Genomic DNA, 16,863 nt, shown 5'->3' with positions numbered 1-16,863 from the left:
CCGGACAAAGAGTGTGCAATAGTTCAGAGTGAGGATGATAATGGCTGAGAGGCTCTCATGTGGAGAAGCTGTAATCCCAGAGAACCTTTTCTCAGAGGACGTGAGAGAAATATTATTCAAAAAACATGAAATGCCTTCATTTTGTCTGCTTCTCTCTCTGTCTCAATATGCTCATGACTAGTGCAACTATTTTAGACACAGGCCTGTCCCAGGATGCACTGGGGGGGGGGAAGGCAGGGAAGCACTGCAGCACATCACTGGACCGACACATGAACACAAAACACATTCACACAGTTTCAAACTCGCCGGGCCTGCATGTGTTCGGACTACTGAAGAGAACGAGCGCACATCAAGGTGGAGAGAGGAGTAGTGGTGTGGTCCATTGTTCTTTCAATATTTCAGTCCGGATCAAAGTGGCGAAGCCCATGACTGACATTGCCATCCCCAGAGACACACTGCACACCTGGCTACAAATGAGAATATATGGTTATTAATATTCCCATAGATCTTTACTGCTCTTACAGGACTATCAGTCTTAGTGGGAGTGAGTCAAATAACTACTGTAGTTGAAGCTAGTACAAGGAACTTTCATTTTCTGTTGACTTTGCTGGTCCCTGTGGACAAAAGATGGAGTGTTTCTGAACACCAGAGTCCTTTTAGAAAATCTCTCGATCTACTGCAGCAGGATCTGACCCACTACCCCACTCAGTCCTGGTTCTGGTTCTCCCCATACCTCCGACTGCAGCTTGAAGGAGGCCCCCGAAGGAGTCCGAGCAGAAGGAGTTTATGGTAAACCTGCACGATTCTGTCCGATTTCGAGCGCGATCCGACCCGGCGATACCGATTACAAGCATTATAACTACATAGAGAAAGCCGATCTACTCTCTGATGGTCTGGTTTACTTACGTAGGTCATACAGAGGCATCAGTATTTAACTAAGACGGTTCTATAACCAGTTAAAAGTCCCTCACCGTAACTTGAAGTAATCACTTTGTAAACCTATGCACCTAACTAATCCACAACTCAACATCAAATGTTCCATAAATACAACAATCAATCTAAATGCATTTATATATACACTTGTGTTTATTTCTCTTTTGTGTATTTAAGACAAAATAAGAGTCAAAAGTAAATCCTGTAAGTAGTCCGTCAGTCAAATGCTTTCAGACTACAGTGTTTGGAAGCTAACCTGTAGCTAAAGACACAGAACTCCACTGATTCCCGTTTTGTCAGAGAAGACGAGCAGAAATCAGAGAACGCTGCTGACCCCCCCCCCCCCCCCCCGACTTTGCTCCAATGAATAAAACAAGTCCTGATTTCATCTTCTGTGTTGTTTTCTGATTGCTTTTCTAAAAGGCCCTCCGATCAGATTTCGAACGCTTGACTGAGATGATGACATTCTTGGCCACAGAACAAGTGTGTGTGTGTGTGTGTGTGTGTGTGTGTGTGTGTGTGTGTGGGACTGTCTGTGAACACATGTGAGGGTTATTGCGTGTGTGTATTGTCAGTTGTCCTTAAAAAAAGATTTTCTTAAAATGACTTGTTCTTTTGAAGGATTTTTGCACCAATCACAGTTTGGACGGGAGCGTTTTTGAGGTATTGTCACGAAGACGGATTTCCACAGAGTCCTGACACAAAAATAGTAGAAATGAGTCCCTCTCAGACTGTGACGATGTCCTTAACTCTTACCTCTCTACGCTTATTCGGCCTCACACGCTCTCTTTCTCCACCTCCCCCCCCGTGACACGTCGTCCTCCCTCTTCCACCCGTTGAGTTGTGAAGTGTGGACGGGCTTTAAATTGAAACCGTCTGGGCTCAGTGCAGCTGTCAGCATCTGTGCAGTGCTACAGTTATATAACGAACCCCGATGAGGACATACGTCGTCTAATAAAACCTAATCTAAACATGACATATTGCAGGGTTATTGTTAGTCATGCTCATCACACTCTTATTTGCAGGGTAATTCATTGGGATACCCCTCAAACTGATTTCCATCGTCACGCAGGATAACGATAATGGTAGCGCATGTCCATGTTACAAATGCTGCATGTAAAGCCAACACTTCCCACTTTGCTTACTGATTTAGCGAAGCGGAACTTGAGGGATTTCAGTATTCGAGACGTTCCTCTACAGAAAAAAAAATCTGTTTGCAGGGGCTTGTTAGTGAAAAACCCACAGAAATGTGGGTTTACAGGCAGCGCTGAGGTGGGGAACCGATGGGGCTATAACCTCCACTGAGAATGACAGTCGCCCCACTGTAACCCCACCAGTGAATGACCAGGCGCTCGACTTTCCTGTATCCGTCTCTCTCATTCCCCAGATCATCTGGTCCAAGATCGGCCACATTTCTCTTGTAACCTTCTATGTGCAGGAATGGTATGTGTGAGTTCACGTTGCTGACATCAGGCACATTGTATTAACTTTAACACAAAACTGATTTATGTTCGCATTCATTGTTGAGGCCTTTGAACACCAAATACGTGCAAATGCGTACAAATATTTTTAATCCGTCATCCGATGTAAAACGCCTCGCAAACTGAAAACTGAGTAAATGATGCTAATGAATGAATGATATTAGCTTCTTTTTTTTACCAATAAAAAGCTAAATCATTGTCAGTCGATAGCCGGTGGGTTCCCAGAATGCATTTCACCTCTTTTGCCCTCCACACGTACGGTTCACCTGCGTTCAACCGAAGCCAGCTTGAACGTGATTGGTCCATACTACCCGGACTACAGATGGGGAACCAGAACGCCTCCGATACCAACATCTTGTCCTGTTGTCTACGGATTCTGCATATTAGTGCATTTCCTTTCTCATAAAATACAGAAAGCTGGCTATTCTTAAAAATTTTGAAATCTTTAAAAGCATTGTTGACTTAAATATCTGTCTTCTTGCCTTTGCTGGTGCATTGCTGCATCACGGCCACCTCTAGATCAGCGCACTATTGAGAAACAATTGGCAGTTGCACGTCATCGTGCACGAGACAAACAGAACAGGGACCCACATATTGAGCCCTTTCCGGAAGTCCAAAACTCCAGCGCTCACCTTTGAGTAAACTGCTATTCACTTTGCATTTCCACTCCGGTGTCCTGGCCTCATTCTACAAATGTGTCGCTTCATCATTCTCGTCGAGCGACAAGAAAACTGGTGAAAATGACAAAGTGGAGGCAGGCATCGAGAGGCCAGCTTAGAACAATGGGGAGAGGCCACCTGTGACGTGCTACAGTAATAAGCCCCTCTGGTGCTGCTCACTGCTGGCAGGGCTGTTAGCGTTAGAGGGGGGGGAAGGGGGGGGGGGGGGTAACTGGAGCTGTTATGAGCAGGACTCGTGGCTCACATATCCTCTGAGCTGTTGTTTTGTTTGGTTTTTGCTATGTTCGCCATCATTTTTCTATCTATTTCTGCATCTGTCTGTGTTCTGTCGGCACTTGATGTTATAGTTATGTAATTGTTATTGTTGTGTTTGCAGAGAGCAAATGATAGTTGACAATCAAACGCCACGTGTCCACACATAGCAGCCCCACCGCTCAATAACCAACTGGTGATTAAGTCATTAATGAAGCCCCAGCTAGAAAGAAATGATGTAAGCTTTTAACAATATACTCCAACTTTGCTGAAAACTTAAATGGACAAATATCTGCTGATAAACTCTGATTTCCATCCAAGTCATCAAAGAGGTGTGTGGCTTTTGGGATTATTATTTATTACATTAAAGGGGCTGAAGCGTCATTCAACCTTTTTGGTCATTTATTCATCTTTAAGGAATGTTCACATAATAAATAATGACCGGCGACGCCAGTGCAAGAAACTAAACAGATGAATTAGATTATGTTATGGATGCTCATGGTGATGGTGATGATGCTGATGATGATGGTGATGATGATGATGGTGATGATGATGATGGTGGTTTTGCATGTGTTCTTGCCACTGTGTGACTCAGGCGTGTACGACAGAGCTGCTGCACTTGTCTCTTCTCAACCATGAGCGGTCTGCAGAGAGGACAGTTACATCATCGCTGTACATGGGCCAACTGTCTGAATGCTGGGAAACCCCCCCACCCCCACCCCCACCCCCAACAGACCCACACACACACACACCTCTCCTACTCCCTCTCCTACTCCCCTCCCGGCTGCCTTGCGAAGGAAAGCTTCACTACAGGAGGTGAATCCTGCTGCAGCCTGGTCACAAGCGGCCCTGGTCGAACCGCTGCACCCAGACAACACAAGGGGAGCGGAGGGAAAACGGCTCCAGTGGCCGGTCCGGTTTACAGAAAAAAAAGGTCATCCTCACGTAAATGAACGTCTGAAGGAAGAAGACCCCGGTATGTGGAGCGCAGTGGAGCAGGGCCACACAAAGCACTGACCTACATCCACAGCAACACTGCGCCATTGTAGGAGCGGCTCCCCGAGGACTAATTAGGGAGCGCTTACGCTCGCATGCCGATATTCAACAATTTGTTTCCATAATGTCGCTTACGAGACTGTAAACTTTCAATCTGTCCTCTCTGCCCAACGAGTGTCCCAAAGAGCCGGGACATTTTCACTCACAGCTCGCTGATGGTTGAATTCGTGGTCTGTCAGTTTGTGTGTGTGTGTGTGTGTGTGTGTGTGTGTGTGTGTGTGTGTGTGTGTGTGTGTGTGTGTGTGTGTATACTCCGATATAATGACTTTTTCTTCAGGTCGGAGCAGCATCCATATCAAATCATCCCCCTCGTCCTAGCCCTCTCTCTCTCCACTCACTACTCTGCTCAGCACACTCTCATAAAGACTGTTAAATCATTCACATCTCGCTGTGTCCTTGTTAAACTCAAACCCGTGCAACCAAGAGCGTTTATTTTTCCTCACTGACAAACAGGCACGGAGTAAAAAAAGGATGAACCCGGAAGGTCAAATTGCATATGTGTGGACATAATCAAATTTGGTCTCCTTGGCAACTGGTGTTGGACAGAAGCTTGTAAACCGACCGCTAAACTCATGATAGAAAAGGAGGGAAAAAAAACAAAAAAAACAACAGAGGCAGGGATTTGAAGAAACCGTAGTAGGACGCAATAAGAGCGGAAAGATATGTGGGTAGAATTTAATCAAATTACAGTTTATGTTTGTAAGCAGGAGCAGAGATTAAAGCTGGAGAGAGATCCCAGCAGAGACATGGAGGAGAGGGCAGAGAGAGAGAGAGACACATTTCCCTTTTTCCTCTGCCTTCAGTGATACTTCCAAACCAGGTTCATCGTTTTGTGCAAGATTAGCCTGATTAAAAATGGAGAGGATTAAGTAAGATACATCCAAAGTGTCCGCCGTAGCTCGCTACAGGGCTCGGAAATGTTTGATTAATGAAACATGAATCACAGGCCGGTCCCACGGCTGCCGCTAGCATGGCTAATACCGGGGGTTTGGCTTGACACCATTACTCAGCAGGAGTCTGGCCCGCATCGGAGCCATCGGGCCTCATGGGACAAACCCCCCCCCCCCCCCCGAGCAACGTAAACGGATCAGCTTATCGGCCCACCTGCGCTAGCGAATAAGAGGCTATGATGATACGCTGAGAGAATACAGTACGACAAGCTGCAAACAAACAGGAAAAAAGATCTATTCCACAGCAGCGGTGAGCGAGGATCACGTGATGTTCTTGAGCGTCTAAACTGGCCGTTTGCCCGACGCAGCCTAAAGCGGGATGAGCCGAATTCGGGCCGAGAAAAAAACAGCCGCAGAGCATTTTTGGGTTGACCTTCACAGAGGTCACTTTGGCATCCCCGCTCGCCTTGCTGCAACGCCGCGCGACGAATGGTGAACGACACCAGCGCGGGCCGCTAAGGGCTAATGCGACATCCACTGTGGTCTAAATAAGCCCTGACGGCGTCTGGCACGTCAAAGGCCAAAACATTTGTTTTTTGTCTAAACGAGCGTTGGACCAGTGAGATCGCAGGACTTTAAATCCCCGCCCCCCCGCCCCCCGCCCCCTCGCACGTCTCTGTCAACGCCGCAATTTAAGACAGAGCTCAGGGTTGAAGGGTGAAGTTCAGCCCAGGCACGGCGGAGTGTTGTTGTTGGACCGAGCTCCGTTGCACACTCATCAGCTATGGAAATGATGTCTGCTCCTTGCTCCTTGCTCCTTGCTCCCTTTCTCTCACCGGGAGAGGAGACGTTTCAGGCGCCAAGAGCAACATGACGGGTTCTGCACGGGGGAGAGAAAAGCTGCATTATTTGTCTAAAGGCGAGGAGAGCGGCGGGTGATTGCAAAGCGGGGGCCTCTAATCAGAATGTGAGCAACAAGAAATTCATCACGTTCCGTTGGGACACTGAGCTGGAAAAGCAGAGTCAACATCGTGGGGGACTGGTTTTCTTGAGAGGGGGGGGGGGGGGAGAGCAGTGCAGCTTGTGCTGATGGCACCGAGGAAGCAGAGTGGCTGGAACGGGAGCAGAACAGTCGCTACACAGCCAACACAGAGGGCCCGTTGCATAAGGACTTCTACTTACAGTACAGTGACACCCCAACAATAAGCCAGTGACTTCACACCTCAATCTCTCGACTGTTGTACGATATTATGTTTGATATTAGTGAGTTTTATTGTCTAATGTGATGTTCAGAATCTCTCTGTGGTTAGAGCAATGATGATGTTCACGTTCTACAATCTCTACACGCCTTCATGTACAGCAGCTGTAACGCAGTATAAAAACGCCGCGTTACAAATAACTCGCATCAATTCATTTTTCAGCAACTTTCACATAAGTCAACAAGAAAGCGTTATTATTAGCATATGAAGTTGAGATGGCGAATGCGTTATCAGACATGGAGCAACACTACCATTTGTTTTATACGATGTATGCAAACTCTTCTTTTAGCTGTTTTTGGTCTCCGCAAACTCATCAGGGGAAATCTCGGGCTCCTCGGCAGCTAAATGTTCACCAGCTAGTCGCTAACATCGTCGTGTAAAGTTATCTGAGCTTATTTGTTCAAACAGCTGATGCTGTGACTGGAGTAGTTGCGAGCCAGAAAACCTGATCTGAGAGGAACTGCTGAGTCAGTTGATGGTTATTCACCTTACACACACACACAATCATTCGATCCATCGGAAATGTAATGACATGGATGAGAGCAGCTTGAAGAGAGAACAGAAGTATTGTCAACAAAATGCGGTGTATTATTTATGTTAGTTATACCTTGCTGTCTGAGCAGAGGTGGAGCAAATCTTCACTACTTTTAATATTTTTAGCGAACGCAAACTATGGATCATATTTTATTTAAGCCGATTGTGTTTTTAATATATATTAAAAAAAAGTCTCATTCTGCAAAGTAACTTGTAAATATAGCCGTCAAATAAAATTCTGTTGATAAAAAAGAGAAATATTTCTTTTTGAAATGTAGTGAGGTAAACTAGCAAGGTGGTGAAATATTCAAGGAAAGTAAAAGTACCTCAAAATTGTACTGTGAGTGTAGTAATCCAGTCTCCACCACTGTTGATAATGGTAAGCAATAAGTACTTCTCTCTCTCTACCCTGTAATCTCATTATTCAAGGCGGTGCTTTCAGGATGAAAAGAAGAAGAAAAAATATTGATATCTGTGGCGTTGGCAGTCAGGGGACGAGTATACCTTCCCCAGAAACGGAGCAGAGTAGTAGCTGGCATTGTTATTCTCGCCGAATAAACAACAAGAGGCGTTGTGGCCCTGTTGACACGGAGATACATATTTCTGTCAGCGCTCCAGCAATATTTATGTTAGCGAGGCCGAGTCAGAGCAGGCAGCAGTTAAACTAATCAACAGCAATGTGCTGCCGCGTCTGAGCCCTGTTGCCACAGTGTTACGTCAAATGCATTTACTATAACACACACACACACACACACACAAACGCACACAGACACAGACACACACACGCTCGTACGCGCCGCGGACCACCACGAACACAAAGACAGGAAGAGGATGGAGGCTTGCGGCTTTTAGCAAAAAACAAAAAAAAGAAATGTGCCGAACCAGTGTTGCCAGTCTACTTTATCATCGCAATTATGATTCAGCATCTGTTCCTCTTAGCGTGTGATCAGCCAGCGCCGGCGCTCGGGGAGCGGCTAACCTCTGGAGACGAGCCGCAGATTGCTCTGAGGTGTTGGCCCGCCGCCAAGCCAATTCTGTCCTGTCCTCTCAGATCCTTATCAAGGGCGCCGACACCAAAAAAGGTAAATCACAGCCCCTATGGGTGAGTGAGGGATAGACAGGAGGACGTCTCTGTGTGTGTGTGTGTGTGTGTGTGTGTGTTACATATGTGCCTGCATGTGTCACAATGAGGCTGCAGTTTGTGCTTATTTCTGCCTTCATCTGCATGGGTGGACTTACAAACACCCTTGGACGTATGCTTGTCAGCGCAACCGGGCCAGCAAAAACAGCTAATCAGCTCTCAGCTCACAGCCCCCCCCCCCCCCACCCCTCCTCTCCTCCCCCTCCTCTCCCCCCCCGAACGTATACCTGGTGAGCAGGCAGCAGTCGTGGAGCAGAGTTTCCTCCACGTAGACGCCCCGGTCCTCCTGCGTGGTCACGCCGTCGCCGTTGTGACGCCAGCGCAGCTCCACCGACGGGTCCAGGCGGGAGGCGGTGCACTGCAGGGGCAGCCGGTCTCCGTGGAAGACCAGCTGTCTCTGGGAGGGGATGAGCTGGAAGAGGGGCATCTCCAGAGGTCCGTCTGGAAGGAGGAGGAGAGGACGAAAGAGGGGAAAGGTCAGCTTGTAAACGTCCACCCTGCCAGCAGGAGGGAAACGGAGCGAGGTCTTTCTTCCATCCTTGAAAGGGGGAAACAAAGAGGCGAGAGGCAGGATGGAGGGTTTGAGGGGATCGTTATTGGCTAGGATCTCGCAATTGGTGTTAAAATCTACAAAAGCAGAATTACACGCATGGATTGAAATCAGACTTGCATCAAGCCCGCAACGCATTCTTACACCATGCACCTACACACACACACACACACACATTCTGTCAAGGTCACCCTCCTCCCCCCTCGTTCCCACACGTTGTTGCCGCTGATGTGCGAGATGAACAGCGGCTGATAAAGACGAACAGCCTTGAGCTCTCCCCTGGACTCTCCTTGACTCCTTACATGTTCACAATGGAGGCCAGTGATAGGATTACTTACCGAGCAGCTGGCTAAATCCTCAAGCCTTTTTATTTTTTTTTTGCCAGAGAATACGGCTGCGATAAGGATTGAGATTAGAAGACAGGGGAGAGTGTTTAGTCCGCTGGTAGAATATGGAAAAAGATTGTTGTTTTTTTGTGAAAAACCCTCAGGACCTGACTGATCTAATCATACTGCAGATGTAGAACATGTAAGACAAGGCGATGTCTCTAATCATGATGAACCTGTAGGAGATGTGTATGTTGCCTGGTCTGGCCGTGTTTTATTTAATTTTTTTTTATCCAGGATTAGGCCGGTGCCTCTCCGGCTCACAGTCCCACCTCGGGAATTAACTTTCGGAGCGCCTTTCCGTTCGTACGAGACATTTCCTTGGCCGCGCTCCAAAGAACAGCGTAAGCAAGCGCTTTGCCTTCGCTTGTATTCCAATCAATTGTGGGATGTTGCTGCTGACAGTCAATTCGATACATGGCTCATGAAGTTTTTTTTATTGCTCCGTGCATCGGTTTGGGAAAAAAAGAAAAAAAAAAAAAGAGTGAAAGATCCATGTGTCAGGTGCTTGAACGTCTCTGGCCCACAACTCAACACGGGAACAGGGTGGCGAGCGCGACTGTTTATGGCAGTACATAACCCTGCTCCGCAATCACGGCTATTAACACACGCAGAGCTGCGACCTCAATTCTCTACATAAGTAATTCACAATCATAGGTGCATGATCAAAGGCAGCCGCTTTGGAGAGCAACGTTAAAAAGCTGTCGCCACCACGACGACAGCTCTGTGTAATTACTCGAGCTGACGCGGTGCGAAGGCGACAGTAGCTGCGGGTGAAACACCACGGGGGGGGGGGGGGGGGGGGGGCTGTTGACTGTTGACTTGGCTGATGCTGATACTGTTGAAACAACGCTTTGAGCCAAGGATCAGAGCGTGGCTGCTCGCCTTCGGCCATTGGCCACTGCCAGAGCAAAATGCAATTATTGGTTGTTTGTGAGTGTGAGTGTGTGTGTGTGTGTGTGGAGGAGAGGAAGAGAGATGGAGACGGGGACAGAGGCATAATGGTATGTGTGAGTGCATTAGCAGTGTGGCTCGGTATGTGGAACAAACGTTGATGCTCCCTGACGACCGGGCCTTTGTTAGGATGCGGCGAACAATATGTCATCATGCGGCGCGATAATTAGACTTTTTTTTTTTCATTGTTTGATCCAACTAAAAATGCTCTATGTGCATCACCGCTGATGCACTTAGAGCGTCCGACTGCTGCTGCTGCACATGGAGCGGCTCTTATTGTGAAGCAGCCCACAGGAAGCGTAGCGGGCTTTGGTACCGCGGTTAGCACCGACCGCGTTCGTGTCGACAGAACAAAACGTTTTTTAAACCAAACGTTTTGCCAAGCAATAATTGCATTTCTCTATTCTATTCTCTTTAAATGATGAATTGTTAATTGTGTTTTAGAATAGAAGTGTTTTAAAAGATTTTTGCTTTGTGTTATTTGATTTACTTAATTGTACGCCTATCATGTTCATACACATATCGTACTCGTCTTTATTTCCTGCTTTAATGTTCACACTCTTTAACATTATATGTACGCATGAGTGTGACCTAAAAATGGAAGGTTTGACCCACACACAAGCTTTGATTGGCCAGCTGTTTCAGCAGGAATCATGTGTGGTTTGAGGCCAATCCTTTAAATACAAATTCAATTCTTCAATCTTTAAAAGCATTTTAAATCTACCAATTTATTAATGAAAAGCAACCATAACGGTCTATAATTATTCACACGCCAGGCTCCATAATAAGTTATTAATAAGGTAACCATCACATTTATGAAGCCCTCTAAAAAAAGAAGAAAAAAAGGTATTTACAAAACAAAAGGTGTTATTTAGATTTGATAAAGAAACGGCTTTGAAACTAAAGCAGCAGACATTCTCATTCACAGACTGACTACTGTGTCTGTTTCTACAGTCTTCATAGACTTCATTATCCCTTTCTCAAAGCAACAAAAAAAAAAGGTGTGTGACTGAACTTCAAAGAGCCATATGACAGAGTACCGTAAGTAATATTTCATGATGTTTTTATATCATTAAATCACCGGAGGTGCAACACGGGCTTAAAGACAAGGGCCTGCATGTGAAATTTAATTTAATGACACGACGCCCATAAAGGGCAATTGCACTGCTGTGTCATCGTGCAATAAATCCTCCCGCTACAGAGAGCAGAGGCTTGTCCTGCAGTGAGCGACGTGTTGGCTCCGGGCTCTGTTGTCTGCGCTGTGGCTCTCGACCCAGCGGTGTTAAAGAACCAGAGGGCCGTGGCTAGACGAGCCGAACAGACGGCCGCCCTGACCTCGACACAGGAAGCACCTGATCCTGACAGGAAGCTGCACGCGCTCCTCCGTTCCCCCTCATTTGCGGGCGGTACCCGACCCGTATCAGCGTTAGGGACACGGGCTCCCTGCTGGAATGCACGGCGCAGACATCTGCTACCCATCAAGCTGCAGCCGCTGCAGGAAGAAACAGATGCATCGCTTGTGACACTTCTTCATAAAAAAAACTAGGGGGGGGGGGGGATATCTCAGCGGAGAAATATTAATATTTCCGATGTTATGCGAGTGTGGAAGAGGGATATTTTCACCCTGTCCCATCATTTGTCTTGATTACGAGAACCTGGCATCAGGTGCTGAGCAACATTCCATCCGCAGCAGCCTTAACAAGGTCACGGCCTGCACGCGCCGCTGCTACGACACTCCCGTACAAAATGAAGCCACGTGAAAATAACAAACATCGAATGACATTTTAAATATATGGCTGTTAGAGCGCCACGCCTTATCCAATTGTGTTGGTTGCCAAGTGAATGAGTGAGGTATTGCAAGACGGAGTGGAGCTGCGTAGAGGCGTTATCGTTGGAATCCCACAAAGGTTGCTTTAGGGTCTGAAAAGAAGCGCTCCTCGTCCCACCACTGGGCTCCCCTCGGGGGCTCAGAATTAGCCTGTAATTGCTTTGGATTGTTCCGTGCAAATTAAATAACAACACGTACAATTAGGATTACATAGAATGACTCTTAAGTGTCTGTGGGGCACGTGTGTCAGGACGGTGGTGTCTGTGTGCCCAGGCACAGGCCGCAGACTGGGACACACTTCTTATCCTGGTTAGTCCTCTGCACACTGTGTCACATCTTCATATAATGTCGTCGTCCCCCAGATTCACACATTCCCGCGCGTGCACAAACACACCCCGATGATTTTCTCATTCCGGAGCAATATCCCCAGCGTGAACCAGATGTAAGGAGAAGAAGAGGATGATTCTATCACATATGAGATACGATTCCCCCGTGGGCCGCCGCACGGAGCGGGGAGATAGAGCAACGGAGGGGAGACGAGGAGGGAGGCACGGGGGAGATTGCTTGTCTGTAACAGGTCTGTCAGAGAGAGAGAGAGAGAGAGAGAGAGAGAGGGAGGGAGGAAAGACTCTTGGATTCCTCTTTACTGACGCCACTCTGTTTTACTTAAAAACTCTGTTTGATGCACCCACTGCTGACGGACACCATGCTTCAACAAAGTCCTCAGACTCATTTAGTCTAAAAGTGGCCAATTGAGAAGGTTTTTGCTGAGCATACCGGATCTTGTCCACCAACGTCTTGCTGCACATTCAGACATTTCCACAACTGCCCACCTCATCGATTGCCTTCTACCACCGGCCACTGAGCAACGTCAGTACGGCAGCTACCAGCTCAAGTGTTATGCGCTTTGACAGGAATCCGAGAGGCAGGAGAGAGCGTCGCTCATTTATTTTCCCGGCACGGATTTCTGTGATCCGACGTTTTTGAACGAGCAGCTTCTGCAGCGCGAGCTCCCTTCCTCTGGCTTTTAAACACAGGTGGCACGTAGTAGATAATAGGGCGAACGCCGCACAAAAACTGTATCATGAGACCTTTTTTTTTTTTTGGCCTGGGGCTTTCTCTCTGAGCAATTTTGCACTAAATCATTGCCTTATATTAGGCTTGTCAAACAGTTTACAGCAAGTGGAGAGATAACAGTGGAGAGGGAAACCTATTATCAGAAGAGATCTACTTAATCATGTTCTCATTGTGCTAGCCACTTGAACATACAATGTTGGTGAAATGCTAATGAAGAAGTCTCTGGAGGTATTCCTCGAGTGTAAAGATATTCCTTTGTGTTATCGGTTACTTTTGGCTCAGCAAAATGTTCATTTTATGAAACAATTGGATCTGGATGGAATATGTGCTCCTTCACGGCAAACATGTCAAATTTAAGTGAAATGTGAATTTTGACTGTAAGTAATTTTCACTTGATAAGATTTATTAAAATAAGTCGAAAGTCTCAGCAAGATCAAATTACTTAAAGCAAGAACAGTGGTATTAAAAGAGACCTTTACACAGAGCCTTGCATACTCATGCAAGCCTAAACCTTCAAATTATATACTTTGTATCAAGACAGAGTATATAGACAGAGAATATATCGTTTCAAACTTGAAATAAGAATTTTTTCTTGTTGTGAAACTTCAGTTTAAAATAAGTGTCCCAGCATACCCGAGGTCCTGTAACAGACACGTCCCTTGTATCTATGCTCTATCTCTATCTGAATTGCTTCTCTTTGAGGGAAAATCCTTAAATCTCATGGAAACCGAGTCACATCGCGTTCAATATTCACATGTTTTTTTAAGTAGGTAAGTAAACACTGAACAGAATTACACAGCCCAGGCATCATTATCTCAAATACAATGATCCACTTCAAAACCTGTTACAAGTAAAGTTAATTTCTCCCTGAGCTCAATTCCTTCAGGAGTTGTAATTGCTTACAGCTATTTTTTTCCTGACAATTGCAGTTTGCTTATCTTCAAAAATCAAGTTCATTCATACCCAAAATGAATTGATTTATATGCTGTATTTTGCTACAAATTCAGTTCGATGAAGTAAAAAATAATGACAAAACACTACTTAGGAATAATAAGAATAACACTGGATATGTAAATATTGTGGCCCACATTTTTTTATTTAATGGTATAAGTGAGTATCAGTGACATGCGTTTTGAGCTACATGCTACAAGTAAATGGGTAGGCTACATCAAACATTAGCTAAAGTTTTTAGCTTTACTATTAGTAAAACAACTAACCCTACAGCTAGCTAATGCGCAAGCTAGTGTTAGCTAGCTGGGTGTAGAGCTAGCGACAAACAAAAAGGTTAACCTACAGCTATTGGTGTCACACGCTAGTGCTAGCTATACAATTAACCTGCAGAAAATGTTAATTAATAATGTGGAATAACTATTTTAATTGTTTTCTTATTTTTACCCAATGTATATGTTGACAATGCTATGCTTTCTTAACACATGTTTCCTTTCCCTCATTCATTTTAAGAGCGCGCACACTGTTTTTACCTCACACCGTTATGGTATGCTAGGTCCTTACCACAGCTGAGCTGCTGTTCGCGGAGGTTGCGAAGCTCCAGCCCGTGGAGGTGGGTGGGGAACACGCACGCCGTGTCGTTGCCAATCCTCACCGAGTTGCTCCGGGCCCAGAGGAGCAGCCACTTCAGCTGACAGTCGCAGAACAACGTCTCGGTGCCAAAGTGCCTGGCGGGAGAGAGAGCCGGCACACGGTTACAACCTGTGTTCTTGTGTTACTGGATTTGAGCGCCTTTCATTCATCCCTTAGGCGGACAGCAGGCTTTTGGACATGTCATAACATGAGAAAAAAAAAAAATACACAGGTGTAATTGATTGAATTAGTGTGGCAGCTCCGGGGCACAGGTATTGTGCATGCTGACTCACTCACACGGAACGGAGCCAACGTTAATGTCATTAGTCACACCTGTGCCTTTCCTGCTATAATAAGTCCACAAATTGAATTGATTTAATTCTCAACCACAACTGAATGAATTGTGTACATGGTATGAGTGTGTGGGTTTGCCTTACAGCACTCTGAGAGCCACGAGGTGCGTGAAGAGTCCCGCGGTCAGAGTGGAGAAGATGTTCCCGGATAAGTTCCTGTCAGACAGACGCAGACATTCATCCAGAAACGGGTCACTCCACACACACATGCATCAAAGCCAAAAACGACTGTAGACATTACTAAATCCATATCAAATGCCGTGTTTCTGTACAGGCTGTGCAAGTTGGGCACAAAGCTGTGCAAACGCATGTTTTCAATTTAGGGGATTACTCACAATTTTGAGAGGCTGCCCAGATCGAGAAACATTTCAGACGAGAGACAGCCAATCCTGTTGTTGGACAGGTCCCTGTGAAGACAAAAAGAAAGAAAAAAGTGATGAACATCTGAGTTCTGAACATCCATTCTACGGACATTATAGTCAGAACCCGAGACACAACTTACAATATGTTTCTGCGTTAGTATCTGTGTTCTTGCATGCTCGCCTTGTTAAAACGCAGAGAACTTAAACAGCTGTGAAAGGTGTTAGAAAAGCATGTTCATTCATCGGCTCCACTTCCTGGAATAGCTCTCCTGACCTTTTGTAACCTTTCACTCACTCCTCATATAACCATCGCTGGCACAAACACATATACACACACACACAGGCGCGCGCAAATACAGCGGGCTTCCGCACGCGGAGTAGCTGAGCGCTGTCGCGTCCGTGGCTCCGTGCCCTCGCACTCTGTAATTAAAGAGCTGCTTTGCCGGAGCAGCTGTGGGAAAATAAGCAGAGCACTCGAGTAATCACCAGTTGGGGAGCACTTAAATTAGCACTCTGCTGCTCCCCGAGCTTGGCGCACACGCGCCCCGAATCATCGCGGCTAACTCACCGCCTGCATCCCTGCCAGCCCAGATCCCACTAACTATCAGGCTGCAATCATGTCACTCACTCTGAGCTATATGTAGAACGCCCGGATGAGAGTAATGGACGGGAAAATGACTTGAGTAGGAAAAAAAACAAAAGAAGACAAATAAACCTCGTACTTTTTTTCTACGGCCCAAATTATTTGTTTGTGCATGTTTACATTGCATGTAGGATCATAGGATAGTTCAAGTTTTATGTAATTTATTTATTGTTAATAAGAATCTGCAGATATAAAGAAGCCAAGTTAGGGGAGTTATGTATACCGTTATTGAAACAGACTCTCTCTACACCTCCCTACACTCATATTTTGGGTGAAATCTATTTGTCAAAAAAGCAAATAAAATCACAATAAACAAAAATCAAGATGAATTTGACTGAAAGAATTATTTTCAATATTTCATTTCAAATTTTCTTTCATGATAGTATATCATAAAATCTTTTGGCCTATATCTACATGGGGAGCGGGTTGTCTTCCACGGAGTCCGCCATCTTGCACCGCCATGTTTGTACAGCAGGCCAGAATGGACACTGGCTCGAGCGAGAGCCAATCGCACTTTACGTTATCTGAAGGTAGTGAAGCGTTCCGAAACCCGGTATTAAACGGGCTAAATTATAAAAAATCGTAGTATTGATAAGCCCCGAGCTTACTGGTGTGTTTTCTTCGTACTTTTTAATGATTTGGTATCATTTATTATCTCTCTGCAGCTCGCATTTGCTCTGCTCTTTCTGTTGGGCTGAGCTCTTCCAACTACACAGACACACACACACACCATGACACACACACACACACACACACACACACGCACACACGCCGCTGTGGTGAAGTGAACCAGGTAAAGTGAAGATACTCGAGTTGTCGGCAACTACGCTTGTTACTGTATGTGCAATAAAATATTTGCGAGTAAAAAGCCAATACTGATTTAATACATCTGTGAACATGTAA

The 16,863-nt window shown here is 45.9% G+C and overlaps 1 protein-coding gene across 1 annotated transcript in view; it reads right to left on the bottom strand.

The window, feature by feature from the left end:
- adgra1b (adhesion G protein-coupled receptor A1b) overlaps nt 1-16,863 on the bottom strand; it is a gene marked incomplete at its 3' end in the record, with an annotated part of 137,689 nt that overhangs the window by 102,114 nt on the left and 18,712 nt on the right. The window contains exons 4-7 of the mRNA XM_079168841.1: nt 15,291-15,362; nt 15,040-15,111; nt 14,534-14,697; nt 8,454-8,667 (exon numbers count right to left, since the gene is read on the bottom strand). Of these exons, the coding sequence (XP_079024967.1) occupies nt 8,454-8,667; nt 14,534-14,697; nt 15,040-15,111; nt 15,291-15,362 (522 nt within the window). The remainder of the gene's footprint in view (nt 1-8,453; nt 8,668-14,533; nt 14,698-15,039; nt 15,112-15,290; nt 15,363-16,863) is intronic.

This window comes from Pholis gunnellus, assembly GCF_910591455.1.
Source record: "Pholis gunnellus genome assembly, chromosome: 11".
Taxonomy (NCBI): Eukaryota; Metazoa; Chordata; class Actinopteri; order Perciformes; family Pholidae; genus Pholis; species Pholis gunnellus.
Note: the sequence above shows the minus strand (reverse complement) of the source record. Positions and strands in the feature narration are given on the sequence as shown.